Genomic DNA, 25,456 nt, shown 5'->3' with positions numbered 1-25,456 from the left:
ACTACCATCTTCATTAACCATTCCTTTAAACCCCAACTCATCAACATTAAAACGTAAATTCCCTTCCTTTTTAGCCTCCGATCTCATTTTCATCAAATCAACGAATAATTAGTCTTTCAAAACAAGAAAACAAAGAAAGAATCGTACGGTTCCATTTTTCTCTCTGTGTCACCTCCCAATAGAAAAAAAAAAAAACAACTGACCACCGACAAAAAATCGAATTCCTTCCAAATATATTGAATACAAATCCATTAGGAATAGGATCGAATTAAATATTTGTATAATGACAAAATACAAATGGGATTTTGTTATCCATTTTAAATTTCTTCTTGCACAGAACAAATTAAAAATTTCCTCCTTCAAACGATAAACTAACTTCTTAACGTTGTTGTACTACACATAGACTTTGATGGGTATAAGCAGTTTTAGTTTTTCTTTAACAAAAGAATGTACTTTTTTAGTTTATAAATATAATAACTTTGACTTATGGTAAAGTTATATTGTCATATGTTATCATAACAAGTAATATATGGGTTAAGTATTAAAAAAGAAAATTAAGAGAATCTGCCTTTTCTTAATTCGTTGTGGTCAGTTAAGGAAGAAGTTGGCATGTTTAAAGAAGTGTCATTAATCTTTCTTTTTATCAAAAAGTGATTCTTTTAGATGGTCCATAGGAGCCAAATTAATGTGGTTCACAACTTTTATATATTTGGATTATTTAACTAATAAAAATAGTGTAAATAAGTCCAAATTGACAGGTGGCATGATATATTGCTTTGAATTTGGTTATTCTTTTGCCTTAATTAAAAATTTTAATTTGTTGAGTAATCATATTATTATAAAGGAGAAGAAAAGGCAAGTGGGGGAGCAAATGTTCTTTGTCCAAATGGAATGGAAAGGGCTTAAAGAAAGAGTTATAATGGGCAATGGGTGTGGTGAGGTTGGTATATGCCATTTATTGTTTTTCTTTTTCCTCTTTTAAATAAAATGACAAAAACTATTCTTTATATTATTATATATGTATGTTTATATTATTATATATGTGTGTGTGTGTGTATATATACACTTGATATCAATAAGCACATCCAATTATCCCCTTCTTCTATTGGTTGGCATTTGGCATAACCTTAGTAAGATCCATATGTAGGGGAGAAAAATAAGAGAATTGTTTTGACCTATAAATTTAATTTAATTCTTAAATAATAGAGACTTTAAACACTATTTTCACTCATATATTTCTTTTTCTTTACTAGTAACTTAAGAAACGAAGTCAAAACTTAAAAACTGGATAAAAAAAGAAAGAGTTTTTTTGTTTTTGTTTATTTATGGTTAGATAGTTAGGAAACATTAGAGATTTTGAGTAACAGAAAAGGGGTTGGAAGACTAGAAGATAACAAAGGTTGTATAGGTTTGGTTGATATGGAGCCAAAGAATTGAGAGGGATTGATAGAACCTTTATTGTACAGACAAGAAAGATTGATTGGATGTTGAGTCCAATCTTGTGGGTAGAGAATGAGATGTAATGGCAAAACAACACTCTTGGGAGCTAATTCCTTCTATTTACTTCCAATTATACTTTTTCTTTTTAGTTGATCAGTTTTTGCATTTCTTTTCCCTTTTTATGTTCTTCCATAATGCAGTATATAGTTTGCATGATGATGAACTATTTCTTAGACTTGATTGCTAAGCTAAAATGGGTAGTATTGTTTGCATTTGGTTGGGCTTTTATTTAGTGGCAACTCAGCCCAAATCTTAACCATCTCATTGAAAAATCAAATCCCCACACGTTGATGTGTACAATAAATGAAAACTGTGGGTTTATCTTTGACTTTCCCTTTCCCTTTCCCTTTCCCTTCGCAAACTTGAAAGGAACGAACTTCCTTCCTTCCTTCCTTCCTTCTCTAAATTTGAACAGAAACCGATCAATTTGTAAAATCATGGATCAAATCAATGCTCTCAAAGGCTATGGCAAACTCACTCACCTCAACCTCGACCTCGAACATCAAATTCCCCCACCCCCCTCCAAACCAAACTCCAAATTCCCCACCAACCACAATTTTTCTCTCCTACTCCGCTTCGCCGCCGCCATCTCCGCCCTCCTCCTCACCGCTCTAATCATCAGTCTGATCGTCGGAGTCTACATCCACAACTCCACCCCCGACAACAAATCATCATCTAATAACGCTGCCCACACAATCAGCATCGTCTGCAACGTAACTCGTTACCCTAATTCCTGCTTCACCTCAATCTTTTCTCTCAATTCCTCTCCCCAACCCGACCCCGAACTCATTTTAAACCTCTCTCTCCAAGTTTCCCTAAACGAGCTCTCCAATATGTCCCGATGGCTAAAAAGCGTAGGTGGAGAGGGCGACGGAGGAGCAGCAGCAGCTTTGAAGGACTGCCAGAGCCAAATCGAAGACGCAATTAGCCAAGTCAATGATTCGGTAGCAGAAATGAGAGGCGGTTCCGGGGAGAAGACGTTGACGGAGAGTAAGATCGGGAACATTCAGACGTGGATGAGCAGTGCGATGACGAATGAGGAAAGCTGTTTGGAGGGAGTGGAGGAGATGGATGCGACGTCGTTTGAAGAGGTGAAGAGGAGGATGAAAAAGTCCATAGAATACGTAAGCAACAGCTTGGCCATCGTGGCTAACATCCACGTCATTCTTGACAAATTTAATATGCCACTTCACTAATTTTTATTTTTAAAATGTAATCATCATCATCATCATCATGTTCAATACAAATACCCCTTTGTTTGTTTGTTTTTCTTTTAATTCCCTCAATGAAAAGAAAAAATAAATAGTCCTTGTTGATACTTTGGAAATTGTATTTATTTGACAAATTTTAGTCTTGCTTCTCTAACAATGAAATGCTCAAATTTGCAATGCAATCTATTCTTTGTATTATGAACATGAGCATATAATTATTCATGTACTAATGACATGAGAAAACTTGAATTCATTCATTCCCTATGTGGAATGAAATGGGGATTGAATTAAATGGCATTATAACTTTTTAAGGGTTACGATCTTTAGCTCATGATTTTGATCATTTTGACCAAGATTTGTAAATAAGTGATAATCTTTTTGTTTTTTCTTGGATACCAACAAATTATCAAAAATATCATGAATGTTTTATTTTATTCTTCTCTATTTCGAAAAAAAATTAAAAAAAATATTTAATGAGTTACATTTGCTTAATCTTACCGTTTTTATTATACATAATTCTATAGTTTTGCATGTTAAATGTTGACAAAGAATGGATCACTTACAACGTGATACTTTTTCTAATTTCAATTTTAACTCAAATCATTTTTTTAATAAATTGATACAAGTCGTACAATGAAAAAGGTTGCATGATCTCAAAATTATTTTTAAATGTTATATTATGTTGTAATTATTTGTATAACACAGAACTTCAATATTTCTATCATCATACTTTCAAAATTCAATTTGTGGTGACTTGTTATTTATTTATTTATAAAGAAGAAAGTGGTTGGGTTTGTAGTTTGTTCTCTTTAAACACCAATGGTCCTTCAAAGCCCTTTTTGTTTTTGGAAGTTTATCAAATTTCCGATGATTTAACATTGGTTGCATGTTTCTCGTTACACATTTAATAAACAAAATATGTTAGCATTTTAGTCTTCAAATATATACAAGGCCCTCAATTTGCACATTGATTCCACTTTGAAATAAACCAATGATGGGTATCAAATAAAATCCAAAAAAGGTGGTGTAAAGTGTAAATAAGATATAAAACAGATGCATGCTATGCTATGGTATGCTTTAGGGTTTATATCATCTCAACTAATATATAAACCATGCCCTTATCTCTCAACTTTGACGAAGAAGTAATAATTCTAATCTCAAATTCCTTATTCATTATTTACCTCTAAAAGTTAAAACTTTTAGAACATATCTCCTCCATTTTTGGGTATGCATATGTTGAAAGTTTAGATGGAAATTGTATCCTTCTGGTTTTTCTAAGTGTTGTTTATGTTTGGGTTTCATTTCTTCATTTTTGTCTTGAGTTTGATTTTTAAGTTTTCAAATATGGTAGCACTAATTTTATTAGTGACTAGAAATCAATGAAATAACAGTGTAAAATCTTGATGACACTCAAATAAAATTCAAGTAATGGTTTTTAAACCCAAATCTAAAACATATATAACACAAAATAGACTAAAGATTTAGAGACCAAAACTGATATTTTTGTCCAAATTTAAAAGAGTTCACCACCTTTTACCTCTACATTGATTGTTATTATTCTTTTGATCTTTTTTCAACTAAAGGCATAGAATTGAATATCCAACATGAGACCAACACATATATACATATACACACACATATACAAGAAGGATATGGAGAAATAGAAATATCTATATATATATATATATTATAGAATCCACAACCCTTTTTCTCTCTCAACTGTCGGTTGTTTGGTAACGATGAAGAGACCAAACTCATCAGTTTCAAAATACAAACACATACAATAACTGAGACTAATTAAGTAAAACTTAGAAGATCTTTAACCATTTCAAAGTCAATACCCATTGAATCCAGCTGCTTCCATAGCCTCTCACTTAAGTCATCCACTTCCCTTTGCAACTTCTTTATATAATCACACGTCTCCTTCAATATCTCCCCCGCCGATACCTATTCACATATAAGAAGTTAAGTTAAGTTTAAGTTTAAGTTAAAGAAGAAATTAAGTAGAGGGCAACGAAACTAAGTACCTCAGAGGAGTTGTGGGGCTTATGGTTGAGTTGAGGGAGCAAAGTTTGCAATTTGGAGACAAGATTTTTAAGCTCATCATCACCTAATTTGGAGGAAGCCATGAATGAAAAGAAGCAAAGTTGGAGAGAACAAAAAGGGAAATGGTGTTTGTGTTTTAGCGTTTTAGCTTTTAGGAAGGGGGAAGAATGAGGTTTTAAAAAGGGTAGAAGAAGAGAAAGTTCCAATCAGGGTTGGCCCATTTTCTTACAATATGAACAGTAAAAAGTCCCACAATCAAACACCATCAGCTTACGACAATCCAACAACTGTCGTTTCTACCAGAAGATCCCTTCGCATATGTCGTTCCTTTACTTACCACTTCTTCTTCTCCTTCTTTGGTCTCCAAAAATCTTAATTGAAAATTTCCCAACTAACCATCTTTTTTAATACCAATACCAAACCACATTCGTTGTTTCTTTCCAAACTTTGTGTCTTGTGAGGGAATATTGTATTCCTATGTATATCTATTATCTAATCTATGTGCTCAATTTCAGCGACAAATCAAATGATTTTCCATTACAAAACATATTTATAGACAGACCAACTCTTTAAATTTTATGTAGATTATTCTTAAGTTTTATTAATGTTGCCTTTCCAAGAATTAAAAGTCCAATCATGTTTGTTTCTGTTCTAATAGCGATAAGGTTTTTTCTTCTTTTTTTTGTTGTTGGGTGAGAGAGAGAGAGAGAGAGAATGGTACAAAAAAGAAAAAAGAAAGTGTCAGAAAAGTAGCAGTGTGAAACAAACAATTTTACAAAGTGAAAGAGTTAGAGCTAAGGGTTATTTGAGTTCTTCCTTCAACTTCAAATCTAAATGAAATCTTTGAAACCAAATCGTTATCTCCTTCAATGGCCATTTCGCCTCTCCTTCCACCACCTTTTTGTCTTTCTACTTCTCTTCTTAGTCCTAACTTATGTAGAGTAAGAAAACATCTATATCGTCTCATTTTTTTAATTCCAAGAAAAATAGGTAAACTATAGATTATTTTTAATTTCTAACTTTTTCTTGTTCGTACCTTTCCTCGACTCTAACTTTAGAACTAGAGTCTATGTTATTTTAGTTCACAAATTTTCGCTCCTCCAAAAATACAAATTTACTTTGTTGTCACGTAGGTGAATGCTAGTGTGTGTTTTTTTTCTCTCATTTAAATTTTGATATCGACACTTTGTTCTTTCTTTCCCATACATGTAAATTATTGTTCCCTTTTTTCTTGACATGTTAATTTAGAATTCATATCGTATTTTAAATTGAAAAAAATTAGGTAACTTAATTGTAAGATAAGAGTTCACTTACAAAGACAAGATTGTTCGTTGTTATGCATGTTCATGGGCTTTCTATTTCATCAAGTCCATGTGCCATGTACGTTAATCACTTTTTGGTTAATTTGTCCATATTGATTGAGTACTACTTAAGTCGTTCCTGCTACTCTATTGTCTACTGTATACAATTACCAATCTCAAAGTATGTGTTACTCAGTAGCTATACATCCATATTCATTACTTGATTATTATATAATGAGTCACCAAAAATAGTTTACCCTTCGTCTATTTTAGAAAATAAATGTAAACATATGTATATAGAGAGAGTATTTTGCAGCCAAGGACGATGTAGTAGGTTTAGCCTTAAGAAGTACTGAGTTGTTCAGTTGCATACTCACAATGAACATCAATTTCTTTTTTTCTTTTCTTCTAATATGTGGAGTTGAAAATAATCAGACATTTAATTCAATATTTTGATTTCTTTTAAGTTCAACAATTACATAATATAATAAAAATTGAAATATACATATATAAACATTTAATGTTCGTAATTAATTTTGATATATTAAATTACGTTTGGTACTCTTATCATATTGTATGTTTCATATGTGTCAACATTATAATTAATTTTGTGTGTTTCAATGTTGTACCTTAGCTCTTTGGTACATATTAGTGAGGAAATAGCTACTCGGAGATCAGTACTTAGTAGTTAACTACATCACACCCAATTCATCATTTATTAGTATCATAACTTTACATAGTCTATTTCTTTTTTTAAGTTTTCAAGTACATCTGTGTTTACTCTTCTCATTATTGTATACACTTGGAAGTAATTTCTTGAAATTTAGTTCACATTTTTACAAACAAATAAACTGTTAAATTATTCTACAAAAAAGAACAGATAAAAAAGAAAAAAAGAAAGAGATGATGATTTTAATTTGTTTCTATGTGTCATATGGCGACGCTAAGACTCTAATTGCCAATGCCAATTTAGTACTATATTTATGTACATATTATATTGGTCCATTACCTATTGTAATTAGGCATGTGAATGTATTAAAAGAACCCCAGAAAAAAAAATATATACATATTGTTTTGGTCTTTGAAATTTGAATAAATTCGCATGTGAACTAATAATTTCACTCTTAAACTTTACTTCATCTTCAAAAATCACTCTTAATCCCTACAAAAATGCAAGCAACCAAGGGTTATTTGTGTCTTGTGGGCAGCCATTGAAGAGGAGGAGAAGGAAGGAAAAAAGAGAGAGGAAAGAGAGGAAAAAGAAAGGTTCTCTTTTTCTAAAACATGATAATATATAGTTTTATTGTAGAAATAATTTCTTTTTTTATATAGAAAAGAAATAGATATTGTCACACCAAAATTAATTTTTCACATATGTTATTAGTAACTAATAAATATAGTTAAGGAGCTAAGGGATGAATTGAATAAGAAAGATGGGGGCACGTGAATATCTCCATAGCCAACGAAGCAAACGTAAAAACATGATTCAAAATACTCAAAACAGAACATTTAAAAGGATCAAAATTTTCGTAAAGCATACTAGACAAATAAATCTATATAATATGCATGTATATATGTATATATGTATATATGTGTATAGTAATTAAAAAGAGATTTAAGTTTAGTGGAAAAAGAAATGAAAAATAGAAAAGAAAGGCCACTGAGCTGTGAATGGGGCATCCTGTGTTAATGGGGAGAGGGCCCAGTGACCAAAAAAATAAAAAGAAAGTATAATCTGACATTGGCATTTGTAATGTAAATTCAATAATTGTAATGTATTTCAGTCCTAATTTACCAAACCTCTTTGGATGTTTTGCACTAATTTTCAGGGCAGCCTACCCCACAAAACTGAAACTCAATCAAAGGGACTTACTCTGTTCTCTGCCTTCCAAAATAAATAATCACTACCTCACCACTCACGCACCCACTTCAAGTTCAAACCCCTCATTTAAATCCTTCTTTTTCTTTTTCTTTTTCTTTTTCTTTTTTTTCTTTTCTTTCTTTAATGGAAATCAAATTTATTTCCCTATGTGTGTTTGTGTGTGTATATATTCTTGAAAAGCAAATGAAAGCAATAATAATAAGCAAAAGAATATTAATTTATCATTATTATTGTTGTTCATTCATATATAGACAACAACGGTTGTCAGTTGTTGAGCAAATAATGATATTACAAAGAATCTCTCTCCCTCCCTCTCCCTCCTTTTTTTTTTTTTCTCTCTTTATCTCCCCCACCTGATTGAGTTGATTTGAAGCACTTTTCTGTTTTTCTTTTTTTAATTTATGGGACCATATTTCCATGGTTAGAAAGGCCATAAGTAGGAGAGTTATATGAGTTTCAATCATATTCAAATCTTAATTTAAAAGATATTTTAAAAAGAGAGAGAGAGAGAGAGAGAGAGAAAAGGTACAGAAGAGATCTAAGTGTTAGAAAAGGTAGGGGCCAAGGGCAGGTAGTTTAGAAATTGAGAAGGGAAAGGAAGGGAAGGGAAGGGGTTAACGAGCTGTGCACCAGCGCTACAGTTTCAGCTTTCAGGTGGGCTCTTTCAGCCCATAAGTACGCCCCACGACCCTTTGTCCGCGGGGGGGAAGGGCAGGCCACTGTAAACCCAGTTTCCCTCCCCTTTTTCCCTCCCTTCTTTTTCACTATACTATACTATATACAAACACCCCAACTCAATGGCATTGCCTATGCCGATTCCGTATCAAAATATGGTAAGGAAGTTTATGAACTCATCATTGGGGGCCACTTAACAATTATGTGAAAATGCAGACTAAATAGAGCAATTTTGGGTGGCCTGACATTGGCATTCAGAGCTTTCACTGTATGGTTAAGATTGGATACAATGCCTACAGGGATTTTTTATTTATATAATATATATAATCATAGGATGAGAGAAGGGATCTTGATAAGGATTCTAGTTGCCAAGGACCCCCTCCCTTACTGAAAAGGATCCCAGTTGGAAAATATTTCAATAACTTTACGATCCCTTTCATGGTTAAAATTCATTTATCTCATCATTTCAATCAAATTCAGAAAAAGTGGAAACCCAAAAGTATGTAGCTCTCATATGCCATTCCAGTTACTGTGATTATGAGAGAGAGATTATTTTTACTTTTTCTTTCCAATTTTTTGGTTCTTACACATTAATTGCTTGCAATGGGGGTGGGGGGATAGGGGAGGGGATCTTGTTTTCAAGGAAAAAGATGAGAACTTTACAGAATTATTTCACTTCACAATTCAGTAATTTGGATTTGAACTTGTGCACATAGTCAAAACAACCTAAAAACATGCATCAGCATTTCAGATTATTAATTTTTTTTTTTTTTTTTTGACTGTTCTAAATGATACGGACATATGAGAATATCTCATAGTAAAGGAAAAACAGGGGAGATATAAAAGCAATAAATAGAAACAAGAGAAAGATTCTACCTTCTTCAATTGGACCTATTCTATCTGTGTTTAAATATCACCGCAATTTCCACAGCAGCAGAAGGCAGAGAAAGATAGCTTGCCTTGAAAAGTGAGGATCATGAAGAAGTCCTTTATGAAATGACTCCAGACAGCACAGAGGGTTGTTGTTAAGCATACCGGACGCCTCAGCATCCCATGACTGCACAGTTATACACAAAATTTCCTAACTGCCTGCTGGCAAGCACACCCCAATGCAGCTGGCCTTGATCCGGGGCCCAAGAGTATATCTCAATCATACGTCCACCTAAAGCCCTCGGTCCACCAATGACGATTAGTCGATCTCCACAAGCCCTAAATGCCAACCCCCAGCCATTTGTTGAGACCACACGCTCAGGCAATCGCCCTACAGCCACCCACAATTGTCTTGCCTTGTCATATCTTTTCACCTCCCTATGTGCATAATCTGCAGCATACAAATTTTCATTTACTACTGCAACCAAAGGAGGTGCCTCAACTGCAGCAACTGGCACACCAGCCCCATCTCCAGCATTTCGCCCCGGGTACATGTTAGGTATCTCACGCCACGTCTGAGTCTTCAAATCGTATTCTTCACCACAAGTAAGAGTTGTGTTACCTGCCCCAGTTCCGCCAATCACATAGAACTTTCCCTCAAGAAATACTGCAGAGCACATTTTCCTTGCTTTGTTCATTTTAGGAAGAGTGACCCAAGTTCCTGTCTCAGAATTATAAAGCTCGGCTGAGTTCAGGAGGTTCCCTTTTGGATCACAACCACCAGCTAGTATTGCAACTTCGCCAAGACTAGCGGAACCAAACAGAAATCTAGGTGTATTCATATTCATCCCAGATGACCATGTATTATTCAAAATACTGTATCTATATATAACTTGGGACATCGTTTCCTTCCCAAAAACAAGAAGTTCAGTCCCAACAGCCAAGGACTCCTTATCCGATGACATGAAACATTCATTTGATGCCATTATAGGCAGACGCATCCAACGGTTAGAGTTTGGATCATATGCGTCCCATTCAAGAAGGCTGCAGGAGAAGTAAATCCAATGTTCAACGATGCCCATCCGCCTCCGTAGTTTATAAAGTTCACCACTTGTAATAAGAGATCGGAAGTCCCGATTCAATGAGGCAATTGAGCCATATTCTGATCTTGAGCAGTAGAGGAGGCAATTAATTGACATGTCCCGACCAAGTTGGTGGATCAACGAACCTGAATCCGACTGGTCTCCACCGCAATGCTGCTTATCCTGATCGTCAACTAAGGTTGCTGGAAGATTTAAATCTGCCCTTTCATTATGAGCACCGTCTATCAACTTGCATAACTTTTTCGCTGAAGGTTGTTCCATATCTTCTAAGTGATGCTTCTTATTCGTCATCTCAATCACACGGAAAGTATTGTAAACCCACTTGCTCTCTTGTTCGCAAGAGCTAGGCAAGTCCCTCGAGATGAGATAAGATGGACCCTCCAACATGTTTATAGGATCCAAATGAACCGACCCTCTCACAACTAGCAGTATTAAAATGCAATGTCAGGTAACAATGAAAATAGAATGTCAATTCCTTAATCATTCCATGCGAATGGAAGTGCCAACTAAGTGGCTAGCTAATAATATGAATGGTAATGCCAAAAAAAAAAAAAAAAAGGAAGAAAAAGAAGAAGAAGAAGAAAGAAAGAAAAGCGTTGCATACTGTTAAAAAATGCATATAGGAAGGAAACTCATTGAACAATTTCCAACAATCTGAATTAAGAACAAAACCTAAGTGCATGCAAGCAACGGGAGCAGATCGAGAAACAAATTAAGTGCATGCCCATCTAAAAAAAGAACGACAATTACAGTTACAGAGAGAAAGAGCAATCGAAAAAACAATAGCCAAAACCTAAAATCAAGATCTTCAGATCAAGTCGGGCATAGGCATGAGTAAATAATCGAAAAGGGGAAAAGGGTTGCAGCAGAAAGCAATGATAAAGAAATGCAAAAACATAATTGAAGCCAATCTAAAGTCAGAACTTCATTTCTGGAAGCGAAAACACAATAAACAAAAAAGAAGAATAATAACAATAACAATAATAATAAAAATCCCCATTGAAGCTAATTATGGTATTGAGCGAAGAAGAGGTTCATCTTTGAATTTGTAAACAGTAATTACAAATTGAGTGGGTGCCCAGAAAAGCATGAGGCTAAAACTACAAAGCAAAAGAAAATAACAATAATCAAAGGGAAAAAAAAAGAAAGAAGCAAAAAAAACAGAGGTAGAGCTTACAAATTGGATAAGAAAAGGGGGGGGTGAAGTGGGTGGAGGGTGTTGGAGTTTATTTAGTGAAAATCAAAGACCCAAATGCTTCTTCTTCTCTATCCCACTCTGGGCTGTGGCTACAGATTCTTTCTTTTGCTTCTGGAAATATTCGGTGTGTGGGAGAGAGAGTATTACCATTAAATTTAAGATTACCGAAAATATTACTTTTAATTAATTTTTATTCATCAAATTATTAATATTATTATTGGTTTTGGTTTTTAGAATATAACAGAAAAAGGGAATTGGGGGTGTAAAAGGTGGGGCCTACGATGCGGTGTAAACGTGTAAGAATCGCCGTTTTCAAATTACGAATGCCCTTTCCAACTTTCTACTTTCAAAGCTAACGGTGTTTTTCTTTCTGCGTTGGCTTCTCACTTTTCTTCTTGCTTTCTCTATTTCTCCCATCTAAACCAATTTCATTTTTCTCCTTTGGTTTCCTTTCTATCCTTTTTTTTTTAAATAAGGTATAAGACATCTTACTTCTTCCCAACAAAAAAATGGGTTTAATAGCCAAATAAAATTTGAATATATCAAGTCAATTATTTTTTGAAATAGAATAAGACATGTGAAGTCAATTTAAAATTAGATTCACTGATAGAATATTCAAAACACTAGAACCCAAACAAGAATTCAAAATATAGCAATATTAATTTAAATTCCTAATATCAAAATTCATAAACAAGTTCCACCGCTTTAATTTTATGTGTTTTTGAGAATTAAAATACGACTTCAGGGCATAGCTTGGTCAAATGCATAAACAATATAGTAAGTTATAACGAATGAATTATTTTTATATTATTGATTTTTATAGTGACGGTCATATCTAAAAGAAAAAAGAAACATGTTCTTGTATAAAATACTAAAAAAAATGTTTAAGTTTAAGGATTTAAAATCCAGGAAAGTTGTTTGTTAATCCGAAAAGAATTCTTATGGATGAAATGAACAGTACACACATAGAAAAAGAATCGCTTACGTTTTAGACAACATTGTATCAACTTTATTTCTCCGCTGCAAGGTTACTTCAAGAGAAAAAAGAAAATCAAATTAGAAGTACATGAAATAAGTGGCAAAATCAATCACCACATCATAAGAGTGAGAGGTACCTCAAATCCTGAAAACATATCGAAAGGCATCGAGGTAAGCAAAGACAATCAACGAAGCAATGTAGTTAAGGAAGGAGTGTGAAGAAGAAGAAGAGGTTGAAGAGTACAAAGAATGTGAAGGAAAGATGAAACTTGAAGAATGTGGAGGAAGAATGGGTTGGGTTATATAGAGAACACTAGGTTGGTTCGGTCTGATTTTAAACCGAAATTTCTCCGACTAAATTTAAAAACCGAACCGACCTACTTCATTAAAAAAAAATCAAAACCATTTTAATATGAATAAAAGGTAACCAAATCCTCTCTTCTCACACTCCCCCTCCCCTTTTCTTCATGCTCTCAACATTTGGAGTTTCCCTTTTTTCCTCTCTCTCTCATTATTTCTTTCTCAACCTCTAATCATTTTCTTCATATTTATTTTTCCAAAATTAATATTATATTATTCTCTTCCGTCACTCCTACATTTTGTAACACTCTTTTCACCTTCTAAAAAATTAAGCTTCACGGCAACTCATACAACGAACCCTCTATATTTACTTTTATTCAAACTTTTATCTTTACCCTGAAAAAGTCCATGAGGCTCTTTCGACATGTGTGTATATATATATTTTTATTATTATTTAGTTCAACAGTATAAGATCAGTAGGTGTTTGATGTCAATTGAGTTATGTTCATGTTGACCATAAATACAGTATTGTGTTAGTTAAATATTGAAAATTTATTATTTTTTGGAGAAAATATCTTTATAGAGAATACTTCTTTTAAAATTAGGTTACCGTTCATATGTCGTTGAATGATCAACGGACAAAATCTTAGATAGATTTTGTTCGTTTTTGGTATTGTTTTTATTACAACGATAACGTCCGACAGTATACATAGAAAGAAGATATCGTTCGTTGATTCAATAATGATGTGTTGGATGATCGATTCACCTTTTATACCAAGAAACGTATCGCATTTTGTCGACTAGTATCTCGTACTTTGTCGTCATTCATTATATTTGAGGATATAAAAGAACTTGATTTTTTTCTGAATATGAAGCTCTCATCCTAGCTCCGGCATATACACATATTACACTTATTTATTATAGTCTAAATTAAAATAATCGATGTAAATTTGAATATGAAGCTCACTAGATAAATGTAGTAAAGATCATCTCAAATATGAACGATTCAATCCTCACCTTCTTAATTATTTAACTCTAAAAAATTGATAAGAAATATGAGAAAATGTATTTTACTTAAAAAGAAATATGATAAATTCTTTTTCAATTTTTTCGAAATTAAAATATTTTCAAGCTATAAATTTTTTTTAATTATATCATTAATAGTCTTCCATCACCATAACATATCAATAATTATCAGTGATAGAATTTGTTATATGTTGTAGATATTTTGTAAAATTTTCCAATTTTTAACGTGAGAGAATATAATTGTTTTAAATTTCATATTTTTCTTTTTCCAAATTCTCAAATGAACTTTTTAGGTAAAAAAAAATATAACAAAATTCATTATTCTTTTTTAACTTCATTTGAAACGAGTTATTTTCATCTATATGTTTTACCTTTTGCAACGCTCGTTCTAATTGAAAAAAAGCTTCATACTTTATGGAATGAACTCTCCATTTTTGTTTCTATTCAAACTTTATTTTATTTCTACTCTTCATAAGTTTGTGAGCCTCTTTTAACACATATACACATTACTATTATATAATTATCTTGATTAGTTTAATTAGTTTATATATTGATTTTTAAAATATAATTTTGAATGAGAAAATATAATATCCTTATAGAGAAATGTTTTTTTATACAATTACATGGTTAGAAAGTACTATGTAAATGTGATCAAAGAAATATGAGAGAATGTATTTAAGAAATTGTTAATTAAGATGGATTTATATTTCTTTTTTTCTAATTTTCCAAATTTATGAGATAATTTTTCATGCATAATTCTCTCTTTTAAGTCTTCAAATTCATGCATTATTTTTCAAGTCTCTATGATATATACAAACAAAATATAACTGAATTCATTATTATCTTTCTAACTTTCTTTTGTTTGTTTTTGTTTTTTTTATCATTTGAAACTAATTTATATAAAATCATTACATCTCTTCATGCACACTTACATGTTTATGTAACGCTCTTTCTTTCCCACCTTCTAAAAATGCTTTTTCACAATTATTATTCATGCAATGTGAACGTAACCTTCCATTTTTGCTTTTATTCAAATTCTTATCTTTACTCTTCAAAAGTCCTTCACACTCTCTTGACATCTATACATATTATTGTTAACGTATGCATCACAGTTTAGGTAAACATTTCGACGCCTAATTACGAACCTTTTTGTTACAAGTGTATACTTAATTTAATTATATCAATTATACGTTCGTATTTGTCACAAATACACTATTGCATTCATTTAAAAAAATTTCATGTGTGAAAACATCGTTATAGAGAAACGACCATATCATTTTTCTTGTTTAGATTGATTACCATTGATATGTTATTTAAGTTTGTTAAATAGATTTTGTTCGTTGTTCGGTAATATTTTTATCATCAAGTTCGAACGATGCGAAAAATACACTAAATTAAAAGAGACGATATCATTAGTTGATTTCTATTATAATAATATGTTACGTCAATTCAACTTTTATGTCATAAAGTGCATCATATTTTATCGACTCATATATGACATATTTTTTTCGTCAGTTATTAAGTATCGAGAATATGAAAATAATAGACGACATCAAATCATTATACTCTAAACCAAAATAATATCAATTTGAATTCGAACATAAACTCATTAGATAAAAATATGTCTAATTACCATTAAACATTTTCTTTCTTTCTTTTAAATTCATGTATTTTTTTTAAAAAAAATTCAGATGAATTTTTAATTAATATACAAACAAAATATAACTGAATTCATTATTACCTTCCAATTACATCATTTGTTTTTTTCTCTTTTTCATTTGAAACTAATACATAAAATTATTGTGTTCACTTATACGTTTTGTGTAACCATCTTTTTACCTTCTAAAAAAGCTTCATAATTCATGCAAAACTGAATTCAAAATTTTATTTGTAAGTACTTGAAAACTTATTGTGATAGTACGATAGTACTCTTTTAATACGTATACATTTCTGTCATATTATTATTTAGTGTACAACAATATTTGGAGTAGATATTTGAACATCTAACTTCTTTAGTTTAATATCTGTGAGTGTGTCCAAATCAGCTTACGAGCACCGAAGTATATATGTCAGTTGAGGCAAACTTCATATGGGTCACATACATATACTATTGTTTTTAGTTAAACATTTTGAGAAAATATTATTGGTTTTATGAGAAAATATTTTTAGACTGGTTATTGTTAACATGTTATCACATAGATGTATATTATCTTCTTTTTTTTTTTCATTTTTGGTAATTTCTTATTACCAAATTCAGATAATGCTTGACAAATATACTTGAAAAAGAATGATACCGTTAATTGATTCTATAACGACATGCTATATCAATATCTTATATAAAATAAAATGTATCTCATCTTTGTCGACTTGCATTTAATTACATTATGTCGCTATTCATGAAATTTGATGATTAGGAGAATAACATGAGCGTCATTTTTAAAAACAAATATAAAACGTATCGTATCCTAACTTTAATACATACTCACATTAAACTAATTCATTATACACTAAATCAAAATAATCAACACAATCAATTCGAACATAATAAGTCTTACTAGATGAATGTAATTAATTATGAAAAGTTTGCAAAAATAGCAAAAAAAGAAAAATATAGTAATAAAATTCATTTCACTTACATTTTTAAAATTGCAAAAGTAAAACAAATTTAAAAACAGATTATCGTTAGATTACCATATGATTATCATCATCTAATGTAAAAAAAGAGATGTTATAAACGGTTTTTTCTAAATTTTTATAATTTCTTATTGATTATTATCCCATCCTTATTTTTATAATTATTCATTTTTTAAAAAAAAGATTACATAATTGACAACAAATTATTAACACAATTAATAGATGTAATTAAGATTGAGAAATATGAGAGAATGCCATTTTCTTTAAAGAACTTTGTTTTTTTTTTCTTTTTATATATATATAAAATTGGTTTATCTTCACTTTTTTTTTTTGTAACGCTTTCTTCACATTCTATAAAAGCTTCATAATTCATGCAATGAATTCTTCTCTTTTTTCTTTTATTCAAAGTTCTCATCTTTCATAAATTCATGAAACTCTTTTAACACGTATGCATGCATGCATTGTTATTATATATTATTATTTAATATAACAATATCTGGAGATGAGTTTCAAACGTCGTCTTATTTAATATCTCTTGATTATTGAAAGTGTATATTTTATGTTAGTTGAGTTATGTTTCATGTTGGTCATAAGTATACAAACATTGAAAATCTAGTAATATTATTTTCATTAGAAAATATTGATCTTTGTGGAGTACCTATGTACTGTAGACTTTTTCTCTTTTACGTTACATAAGTTGACGCATGAAATCTTAAATAGATTTTGTTCGGTTTTGATAATGTCATACTACCTAATTGTAGACAACGTTGGACAAATATACCTAAAAAGAAAGTATCGATAGTTGATTCTATAATTATGCATTACATCAATAATGCACTTTTTATATCATAAACGTATCCCACGTTCATCAAAATTCACATACGATCGTTTCTTTGTCGTTACGTTATTTATGAAAGCCAATGATTATAGGAGAAACGAAAGAATAAAAACTACCATATAATTGGCATTCAAGGATACACATTACATTAATCTCATTATAACTCTTACAATTAAAACTTTAATGAGTAGAGAACACACATTTCTAGAATAATGAAAACTGAAAATTAATATATATGTAAATAAGAAGAGAAATACGAGAGAATGCCTTTTCCTTTAAGAATTTGTATAAGATGAATTATTTTTTTCAAATTTCTATGATATATATATATATATATACTACGTTAAATTTTGGATTGATGATATATTGTTTTATGTTTTTGATGAAGATATATACATGAAAACATAACATTACTTTGTTGTCCTATTCTTTCTCCACTAAAATTCCATCTTACTTTATTTTATTAACATATAGTACTGAATAATAAAACCAATTTTATGAAGAGATCAAAGTGGTGGGGTTTTACTTATATATATATATGTCTTAATATTATAAAATCTCTTTTGGGTTTTGGGCCATTCTCCCCTTCCCATTTGTACAACATTTAAAATTCTAAACTCACCTTTTCCTTTTCATTTATTTATGATTAGAGATAGAAAAATAATATCAACAATCTCTATTGGAAAAACCCTCCATAGTCTTAGGGGTGTGACCAGCATTTTGAGATCTATTTAATTATTTTATTTGAAGGCCAAATTTGGTGTCATCTTTCCACTTCCCTTTTCAAAATATTCAATATTTCCCACCATTCCATTTTTCTTATGCATATATATTATGTTCATATCCTCCTAGGTCTTTGAACCCATTGCACTTTTAAATTTAAAGGAGATCATATATTTGTTGTAAAAAAAAAAAAAAATTATTGTTCTCTTTTTAGATGTATTTTAATCTTATTAAAGTTAATAGTGTTTTTATTATGATTCAATCATACTCGGTTGATATGTAGATCAATATGTTATAATTAACTAATGAGAATTTAAATACGTCTTTGGTCTAGTGTATGTACAATAAATGTATAAATATTGATCTTTAAAATTTTTTGAACCCCTTTTTATAAGACACAATTAGAAAAAAAAAACGTTTTTTTAAATCAAATAGCAACTTTAGGAGGAGGCTAAAGCTATGATAGATTTTGTTATCTATTATTTGATGTACTACTCAAAAGTGAATTATTGTTTTCTTCTTTCAAGGTGTAAATGAAGTCCTAAGTAATGTTAGTGTAGATGAATATACTTTCTAAAATCCTTTAGCCATTTAGTTATATGAGATATTATGAATATATACGTATTCTATATCAATTAGTTATTGATCAATAATACTTGGAGAATTCAACATGATAAATGATGTATTAGTGTGATCATGATTTATAATTTAAAACCTTAATATTTTTCGTGGTGAATTTAAATTAAAGTTGTCCCTATTAGAGCAATATTAAATGACTAATTTTGAATCATCACAATTAAAATTTTAAAACTAAAAAATGGTTTTTAAAAACTATTTTTTCTTTTTAATTTTTGGTCAACAAAAAAATTAAGAAGAATGAAAAATAAAATAGGGGAATTGTTGCTAATAAAAAATAATATTGAGAGAAAATAAAGTTAAATTTGTAAGGGCTTTCACCTGAAAAGCCCGATGATTTGGGCCGTAGAGCCCAAATCCAAATTACCCTTCTCGAAGATTCATTGCTTGTTTGCTTCGCTTCTCGCACACGAACGCAAACGCAATCTCCAGTGATTTTTGGTTTCTGTTTCGCTGGTCAATCTCTCTAGGCGCCAAGGGTGAAGCAGGGAGGGAGCCTGCCAAAGGGGTTTCCTCTTGATTTCTAGTTTATAGGGAAGCAATCCAGATTCATAGCTATGGCTGGGAAAGAAGTTCGTGAATACACCAATCTCTCAGACCCAAAAGGTTTCCACATTTAATTATCTTACTGGGCCTTTGATTCTTATTCTTATTTTGTGTTTTTCTGACCCCCCATTCCCATTGCTCTTATAATTGCAGACAAGAAATGGGGTAAAGGGAAAGATAAGATTGACGATGAAGATATTACCTTTCAACGGATGGTTGCGAAGGTTAGCGCAATTTTGCCTAAGCCAACTTTTTTCGTGTTTCTTTCTTCATCAATAAGTTTCCTTTTATTTAGCTTCTCTATCTTTCTTTGTTCATCGTATAATCATTTGTTGGTTTATTGAGTTAACGTTTTTCCTAATTGGACTGAGCAATCTCAAGGTGTAACTTGAGAATTTCTTAAGAGTTTGTTTTCTTAATAACACTCTTACTGGTTGTAATAAGACGCTGCATCGATTGCATAGAAAAAATTGGAGGAAATTGACTATCAGCTTGATGATGTTCATTACTGTTGGCGGCATTCTTATTCTTTCTATACGATCGTAATAAGAAGACACAGCACAAACGAATTGATCCAATAAATCCCTCCTTTTGCGTAAAACTGCAATTTATTGTTTTTTTAATGCAGTAATTTACTTGTGATTTGTGTATTTACTCAATGTCCCCCTACTTTCTTAAGTTTGGCAAATATGAAGTTGCACTCATCTTCTTTGGATTTCTTGAACAGTTGATTTCTATGAGTACGTTATATCACTCAACTTCCAAGTTTTCAACTTAGGTCTTCATGAAAAACTCAAGAAAGTGTTAAACCATCTCTTGGAGCTAGCATTGGGTGGGCTAACTGCTAAGCCTCTCTGATGATTTCCGAGGTGGGTCATGAACGTAGAATTAGGGCTCCAAAAATATAGATGTAAAAAGGAAAGAAAGAATTAAAAAACGCTATCTTTGTAGTGTAGGAATTTACAATGAATTTGATCTGAGAGAGTTATATAATCCATTATTTATGATATGGCCAACCTATGGGACCGTAAATGACTATATATTGCTTATTATCCCTTGTTATTTGCTGATTTAAGAAATTGTTATTAAACTTTTGTTGCCTCGTTCTGTTTATTGTTGTCTATTTCTTGACTTTCTTTGACAGTGATAGATTTGGATAGGAAGATTGGCATTCTGGATAGAGCTTCCATGCTTCTCTGATTTGCCAGCATTTCTTAAACTTGGAATGTTTTATTTTTAAATGTCTCATAAATAGAACATTGAAAACTTAACAGCTGACTGCTTTTGGTAGAGCCAGCTTGAGCTTTAAATTTCCATGTGCTTGTTCTCGTGTGCTGATTACATCTTACAAAGAAGGTCAAATCCCAAATCTATTTCTAAGTATGAACAGGGTTATCTCAAGCGTGACCTAAAGGTTGGTTTAGTGGTATGGATCCCTGTTCCAAGCAATTGATTCCCTGATCATCAGCTGTATCTGCAGTATTGATACTTTTGTTAATTTTCCCAAGCTGTTTAGAGTCACGAGTTGTTGAATTTATAGATACAGATAACCAATATATCCAGGTGACCTAGATTTAAATTTTAATTTTTAGCCTTGGTTCTTTGCAAGAGTTCCTCTCTTTTAATCATTTTTGTACTCACTTTCACAAGGAGACGAATATTTTGTTTCAATGAAGGCGAGAACTAGCCTAAGTTGTATCTGTACTTGTCAAGAAAACCATTTCATTTCCGGAAGAAGTGGCCTTTTATATAAAAAAAAAATCACATTCCCAGTAGAATTAGGTTATCTGCAGGTTTCCCACATTTTCTACTTATGCCTTGTTAGTAGTGTAATATTTGTTGTACTTGGTTTTCAAGTTCTTTGGTTTCTCTTGTGAAATTCTCAGGAAAGTTTTCTAATAACATGCCCTGGCAGGGATCTTGGCTTTTCTTACCGGGTGGCTGATACAAGCAGATGCAGGAGGTTGCAGGAGAACGTGGAGGTTACCTTCATGGACGAGGCGGTAACACTCTCTGTCTCTGTCTCTTTGTTTGTTTGTGCATCCTCTAACAATTCTTGATACTAGTTTTGGATTCTTAATTTTAACTCGAGTTTGGAGTTTGCAGCCCTGGACAGTGATGATTTGCTCTATCTTAAGGAGCAGATGGAAGCAGAGGAGGATGCAGAGCGCCTCCTTAGACGCACTGAGAAACGAGCCTTTGCAGCATTCAAGATATCCTTTTTTCATTATGAAAACTTGTAGTGATGGAAATTAAAGATACTCTCATGTTGATTAGGGATTCAAAGTAGCTATGGTGACTTCCTTTTTCCTTCTAAAAGTTCTCTCCTCTTAGATAAAATAATCTCTCAACCCCTCGTTTTACTGTGTCATTTCCTTAACAAAATCAATACAAAGCTGCTAGTTTGGCTGATTCTGCACCCGCATCTGTTCCCTTGGCCCTTCGTGTTGAGCCAAAACCAAAGAGTGGAATCAGGTTTCTGTCTGCATTTTACCACTTATGGTTGCATACCCACTACGCTTAATGTTTTCTATTGGATCAGGCCGATTGCGTGTGTACTTCGCTCATTTTATATGTGATCAATGGTTTCTGGATTGCAGACAGCAAGATCTATTGAAAAGAGTAGTGGAAGTTAAACCCAAAAGACCCAGAGTTTCAAATCAAGCAGATTTATCAAATCCGAAGCATGACAATGACAATGAAAAGGTGAAAGAGAAGCCGTTAGTGAAAACAAACAAAACTGAAGGAGAGACAGAAGCTGAAAATCCAGTCAAGAGTTTACTAGGTTTGGCATATGCTAGCTCTGATGATGATGAGGACGAATGAAAGAATGTCTGTAGGGTTCAATGTAAGATAGTTCAGGGTGTAATATCAAATGTAACTTTTAGGAGTTTTGAAGGGATCCTCATTTTGTTCTAAATTTTGAAGACTGTAATTAACTGTTCGAGTTAAACCTTGCTGAGTTAATGAAATTAGTTGTTGCTCTATTGAAGTTCTGATGGAATGTATATTTGATAGATAGTAGTTTAGGTACTTGAAAGGCTTAAAAATACTTTTTTTTTTATTCTTCTCCACTCAAGAATATTCTTCTAACTTCTAACCATCTTAAAAAGTGGTTTACGTTTGACAAATTTTCGAAATAGCTTTCAAATATCAGATTAAGTTGAATTTTTATTTCACTCTTTTTATATGATTTGATTTTAATTTTGACATAGACAATGGAAAAATATTTGGGTATTTGTTTGGAAATTATTTCCGACAAAAGGGTGGCTGGGAAAATTGAGGCTTTTTTTTCTTCTTTTTTTTTCTTTATCGTATATATTTTCATCGGTGGATGTGTGGAATTAAATCTAATGTAGAAAGAACACTACGGGCATGTGGTTGTTTCTCGAAATGTTTGGTCAATTGTAAGAAGAAATGATGACGAATTGAAGCCATTACCTTAATTCCAACGCAAATATCTTCTTCTTCTTCTTCTTCTTCTTCCATCCTTCAATCAATCACAAGCAGCTCTGTTCCATTAGCATCATCAGAGATTAACCCATGGCCGCTCTTCTTCTTCACTCCTCTTCTACTGCCAGCGTTCTGGTATGCCCATTTCTACACTCTTCAATTGCTTTCGCTCTTTTCTATTATATTTGCTTCTTATGTCTCTTCTCCGATGTTTTCGATTTTCTTCTTTGATTCTATTGAAGTTTGGAGAAATGGGGAAATTAAAGGGACGGAATCATAATTCCATTTTATCATCCAAGAAACCTGTGCGCAGTAGCTTTTTTCGTCTCGGCTCCAACAATTCTACGAATGGCATCTCCGCTTTTTTCTTCAACCCAGTTGGGGATCCTGTTCTCAAAGAAGCTCTTAAGGTATCCCATTAACTCGTACATCAAAAACCCTTCCTGGGTTTTGGCTGTTGTGTTCATTCGCTTAGTTTCTTCCTGGATTAAGGTCTTGATTTCTAAGTATGTTCAAAATATGGAGGATTCGATTAATTTCCCATTGTATTCCCATAGCACTTAAAAGACTGATTATCTTCAAGTAGAATTACAAATTTGGTCTACAAGTGCGAGTTGGGATAGATGGATGCATGAATCTAAATTTTTTTTCTAGTCATGTCATGTTGAAAGTATTAGAACTATGTCGGACAGTTGAGTCAGCTTTTTTGATCTGCCAATAATAACCTCGAACTAACTTCAAAGGAGAAAAATTATATCCCTTTATGATCTGGAAGGTTATTTGTTCAGAAAATTGCATAAAGATGTTTATGATTTGTAAACTTTAAGCAATAGAGAACTTCGGCAGGGAGTAATGCACACTTGCAATGGAAATTTTGGCAATTTAGTATTTTCTAACTAGAGGATATCTTTAAGTTGCTTCACTTTCACAAATCCTTTAAAGTTTGAAACCATGTTCTTCACATTTATGAATCTATATTGGTTACCTTGTAGAACCAAAATTCTAGAGGAAGAAGTTAATAAGACAGTTGTTGGATTGGTTTCTTTGTTTCCTGCTACCTCAGTGACAGAGCATTCACAGATTAATCCAAAAGGTGTACGCCACTCTAGCTACTTATCTCCGAGAAAAAACCTCCTCTTATAAAGTTCTACCTGATTCATAATTTCATACCATACAAAAGACTGGAAACTCATTTCACCGTACACCGGCCCCTGCTCAGATTTTCCCCTCAATTGTGTCGCTACACTGCTTGGTTGTTATTCAAATTCTTTCCATCCATGTCTCTAAGTAGGAAATGTTCCAATGGATTCCCTCTAGATTGATGAGTCCTGTTCTGGCTGAAAGAATCCAGTATTGGTGCTTCAACACATTTAGTTCGCTGATTCTTGCCTTGTTATTTAGTAAGATTGAAAGTTGCTAGAAAGCTTACTGTATTAACATCTCATCTCTAAGGCTCGTCGTTGTCACCATGGTGCACTCACTTTCACACTCTGGTATCTTTTAACTAACTATTTGGCACCAGGTTCAGTTGTGAGGATACTGGATGTGTTTGGATAAAGTGCTTACACAATGCAAACAAGCCCATACTGTTGGTTGTTTTACAAAAATTTTACTGCTATAGAGACTGCTGAAATGAAAAGTAAAGACTGTTTACATTTCCATAGAATTGAATCAGTCCCAATCACTTGTTGAGACTGAATGTTTGAGTGTTTATTGGTTTTTCATCATTTATAACTAAATAGGCAAGCCCAGTTCAAACTGTAACCAATGCATTAGGATTCTCTTTTGGCATGGTTCCTTCTGAACTATATAGAATTAGATGTTGAGGCTTCCAATAGCTGGGCCTGGGAGGTATGAATTCTTTAGATGAAAACACTCACTTTACCAACTCCAATTTTTCCATGTCTTTTTGTAGCTCATAATCAAACATATGATGTGAAAGTAAAGTAATTTGACTTGTTGTAGGAGCCAGTGGCGTTTGCAGGTGGGCTATTTGCGGGACTTTTAAGGCTTGATTTGAACGAAGATCCACTAAAGGAATGGGTTAAGAAGACAGTGGAATCAGCTGGACTGAGGGAGGAAGTTGATACTCAAGGATCTGTACAAGAGGATGGCCCGACCGAGATTGAGATTGAATGATCCCATCATCAATGGATCTAACCTGCTATAGACAATCTTATTTGTTCCAATAATATAAACTGGAAAAGTGGGAATGAAATGATATTTGATTACTATTACCACACCTCCCTTGATTTCCCTTCGACCTCTTTTTTTCTAGTTTATATTTAGTTTTTAGTACTTTTTCGACTTCTAAATTTGTGGATTCCGATTAAATTATTTACAAAATAGTGTATTGCTAGAAATTGTGGTTAATTATATAAATTGAAGTTCCTAGTTGGTAGATCATAACTTTATAGTATAATAATGCAATACACGAGCTAAGTAGTAATAAAATGATATGCATAACTTTGATTCCATGGATTAGTTTCCTATACCTTGTGGTATTTGTCACATATATGAACATGTTTGACAAACG

General features: G+C 32.3%; 5 protein-coding genes across 5 annotated transcripts; 3 read left to right on the top strand and 2 right to left on the bottom strand.

Moving 5' to 3' along the window:
* The first annotated feature begins 1,803 nt into the window (after positions 1-1,803).
* Positions 1,804-2,902, top strand: LOC101217810 (pectinesterase 3). Its single transcript, XM_004137529.3, has one exon. The coding sequence runs from the start codon at positions 1,938-1,940 to the stop codon at positions 2,694-2,696; it is 759 nt and encodes a 252-aa protein (XP_004137577.1). The 5' UTR covers positions 1,804-1,937; the 3' UTR covers positions 2,697-2,902.
* A 1,449-nt stretch (positions 2,903-4,351) lies between these two features.
* LOC105434654 (transcription factor PRE5) lies at positions 4,352-4,924 on the bottom strand. Its single transcript, XM_011651376.2, has 2 exons — positions 4,739-4,924; positions 4,352-4,658 (listed from the first exon to the last, which is right to left on the bottom strand). The coding sequence occupies exons 1-2, from the start codon at positions 4,838-4,840 to the stop codon at positions 4,509-4,511; spliced, it is 252 nt and encodes an 83-aa protein (XP_011649678.1). The 5' UTR covers positions 4,841-4,924; the 3' UTR covers positions 4,352-4,508.
* Positions 4,925-9,273: 4,349 nt separating this feature from the next.
* On the bottom strand, positions 9,274-11,933 carry LOC101215424 (F-box/kelch-repeat protein At1g74510). The gene is made up of 2 exons (XM_004137353.3): positions 11,766-11,933; positions 9,274-11,010 (listed from the first exon to the last, which is right to left on the bottom strand). The coding sequence occupies exon 2, from the start codon at positions 10,973-10,975 to the stop codon at positions 9,659-9,661; it is 1,317 nt and encodes a 438-aa protein (XP_004137401.1). The 5' UTR covers positions 10,976-11,010; positions 11,766-11,933; the 3' UTR covers positions 9,274-9,658.
* Positions 11,934-19,327: 7,394 nt separating this feature from the next.
* On the top strand, positions 19,328-22,459 carry LOC101214943. Its single transcript, XM_004137351.3, has 6 exons — positions 19,328-19,527; positions 19,621-19,691; positions 21,422-21,470; positions 21,574-21,680; positions 21,860-21,942; positions 22,068-22,459. Exons 1-6 carry the CDS (start codon positions 19,479-19,481, stop codon positions 22,291-22,293), a joined length of 585 nt encoding a protein of 194 aa, XP_004137399.1. The 5' UTR covers positions 19,328-19,478; the 3' UTR covers positions 22,294-22,459.
* Positions 22,460-22,777: 318 nt separating this feature from the next.
* On the top strand, positions 22,778-25,293 carry LOC101215183 (UPF0426 protein At1g28150, chloroplastic). Its single transcript, XM_004137352.3, has 3 exons — positions 22,778-23,055; positions 23,163-23,330; positions 24,886-25,293. Exons 1-3 carry the CDS (start codon positions 23,011-23,013, stop codon positions 25,057-25,059), a joined length of 387 nt encoding a protein of 128 aa, XP_004137400.1. The 5' UTR covers positions 22,778-23,010; the 3' UTR covers positions 25,060-25,293.
* The last annotated feature ends 163 nt before the right edge of the window (positions 25,294-25,456 follow it).

The sequence above is a fragment of the Cucumis sativus genome, chromosome 1, assembly GCF_000004075.3.
Source record: "Cucumis sativus cultivar 9930 chromosome 1, Cucumber_9930_V3, whole genome shotgun sequence".
Lineage (NCBI taxonomy): Eukaryota > Viridiplantae > Streptophyta > Magnoliopsida > Cucurbitales > Cucurbitaceae > Cucumis > Cucumis sativus.
The sequence above is the reverse complement of the archived record's forward strand: the minus strand, read 5'-3'. Positions and strand labels throughout refer to the sequence as shown.

Coding starts and splice junctions, on each gene's coding strand:
- LOC105434654 (XM_011651376.2), bottom strand. CDS start 4,840: ATGGCTTCCTCCAAATTAGGTGATGATGAGCTTAAAAATCTTGTCTCC. Junction 4,659..4,738: donor AGCCCCACAACTCCTCTGAG/GTACTTAGTTTC, acceptor ATATGTGAATAG/GTATCGGCGGGGGAGATATT.
- LOC101215183 (XM_004137352.3), top strand. CDS start 23,011: ATGGCCGCTCTTCTTCTTCACTCCTCTTCTACTGCCAGCGTTCTG. Junction 23,056..23,162: donor CTTCTACTGCCAGCGTTCTG/GTATGCCCATTT, acceptor ATTCTATTGAAG/TTTGGAGAAATGGGGAAATT. Junction 23,331..24,885: donor TTCTCAAAGAAGCTCTTAAG/GTATCCCATTAA, acceptor GACTTGTTGTAG/GAGCCAGTGGCGTTTGCAGG.
- LOC101217810 (XM_004137529.3), top strand. CDS start 1,938: ATGGATCAAATCAATGCTCTCAAAGGCTATGGCAAACTCACTCACCTC.
- LOC101215424 (XM_004137353.3), bottom strand. CDS start 10,975: ATGTTGGAGGGTCCATCTTATCTCATCTCGAGGGACTTGCCTAGCTCT.
- LOC101214943 (XM_004137351.3), top strand. CDS start 19,479: ATGGCTGGGAAAGAAGTTCGTGAATACACCAATCTCTCAGACCCAAAA. Junction 19,528..19,620: donor CAATCTCTCAGACCCAAAAG/GTTTCCACATTT, acceptor TTATAATTGCAG/ACAAGAAATGGGGTAAAGGG. Junction 21,943..22,067: donor AAACCAAAGAGTGGAATCAG/GTTTCTGTCTGC, acceptor TCTGGATTGCAG/ACAGCAAGATCTATTGAAAA.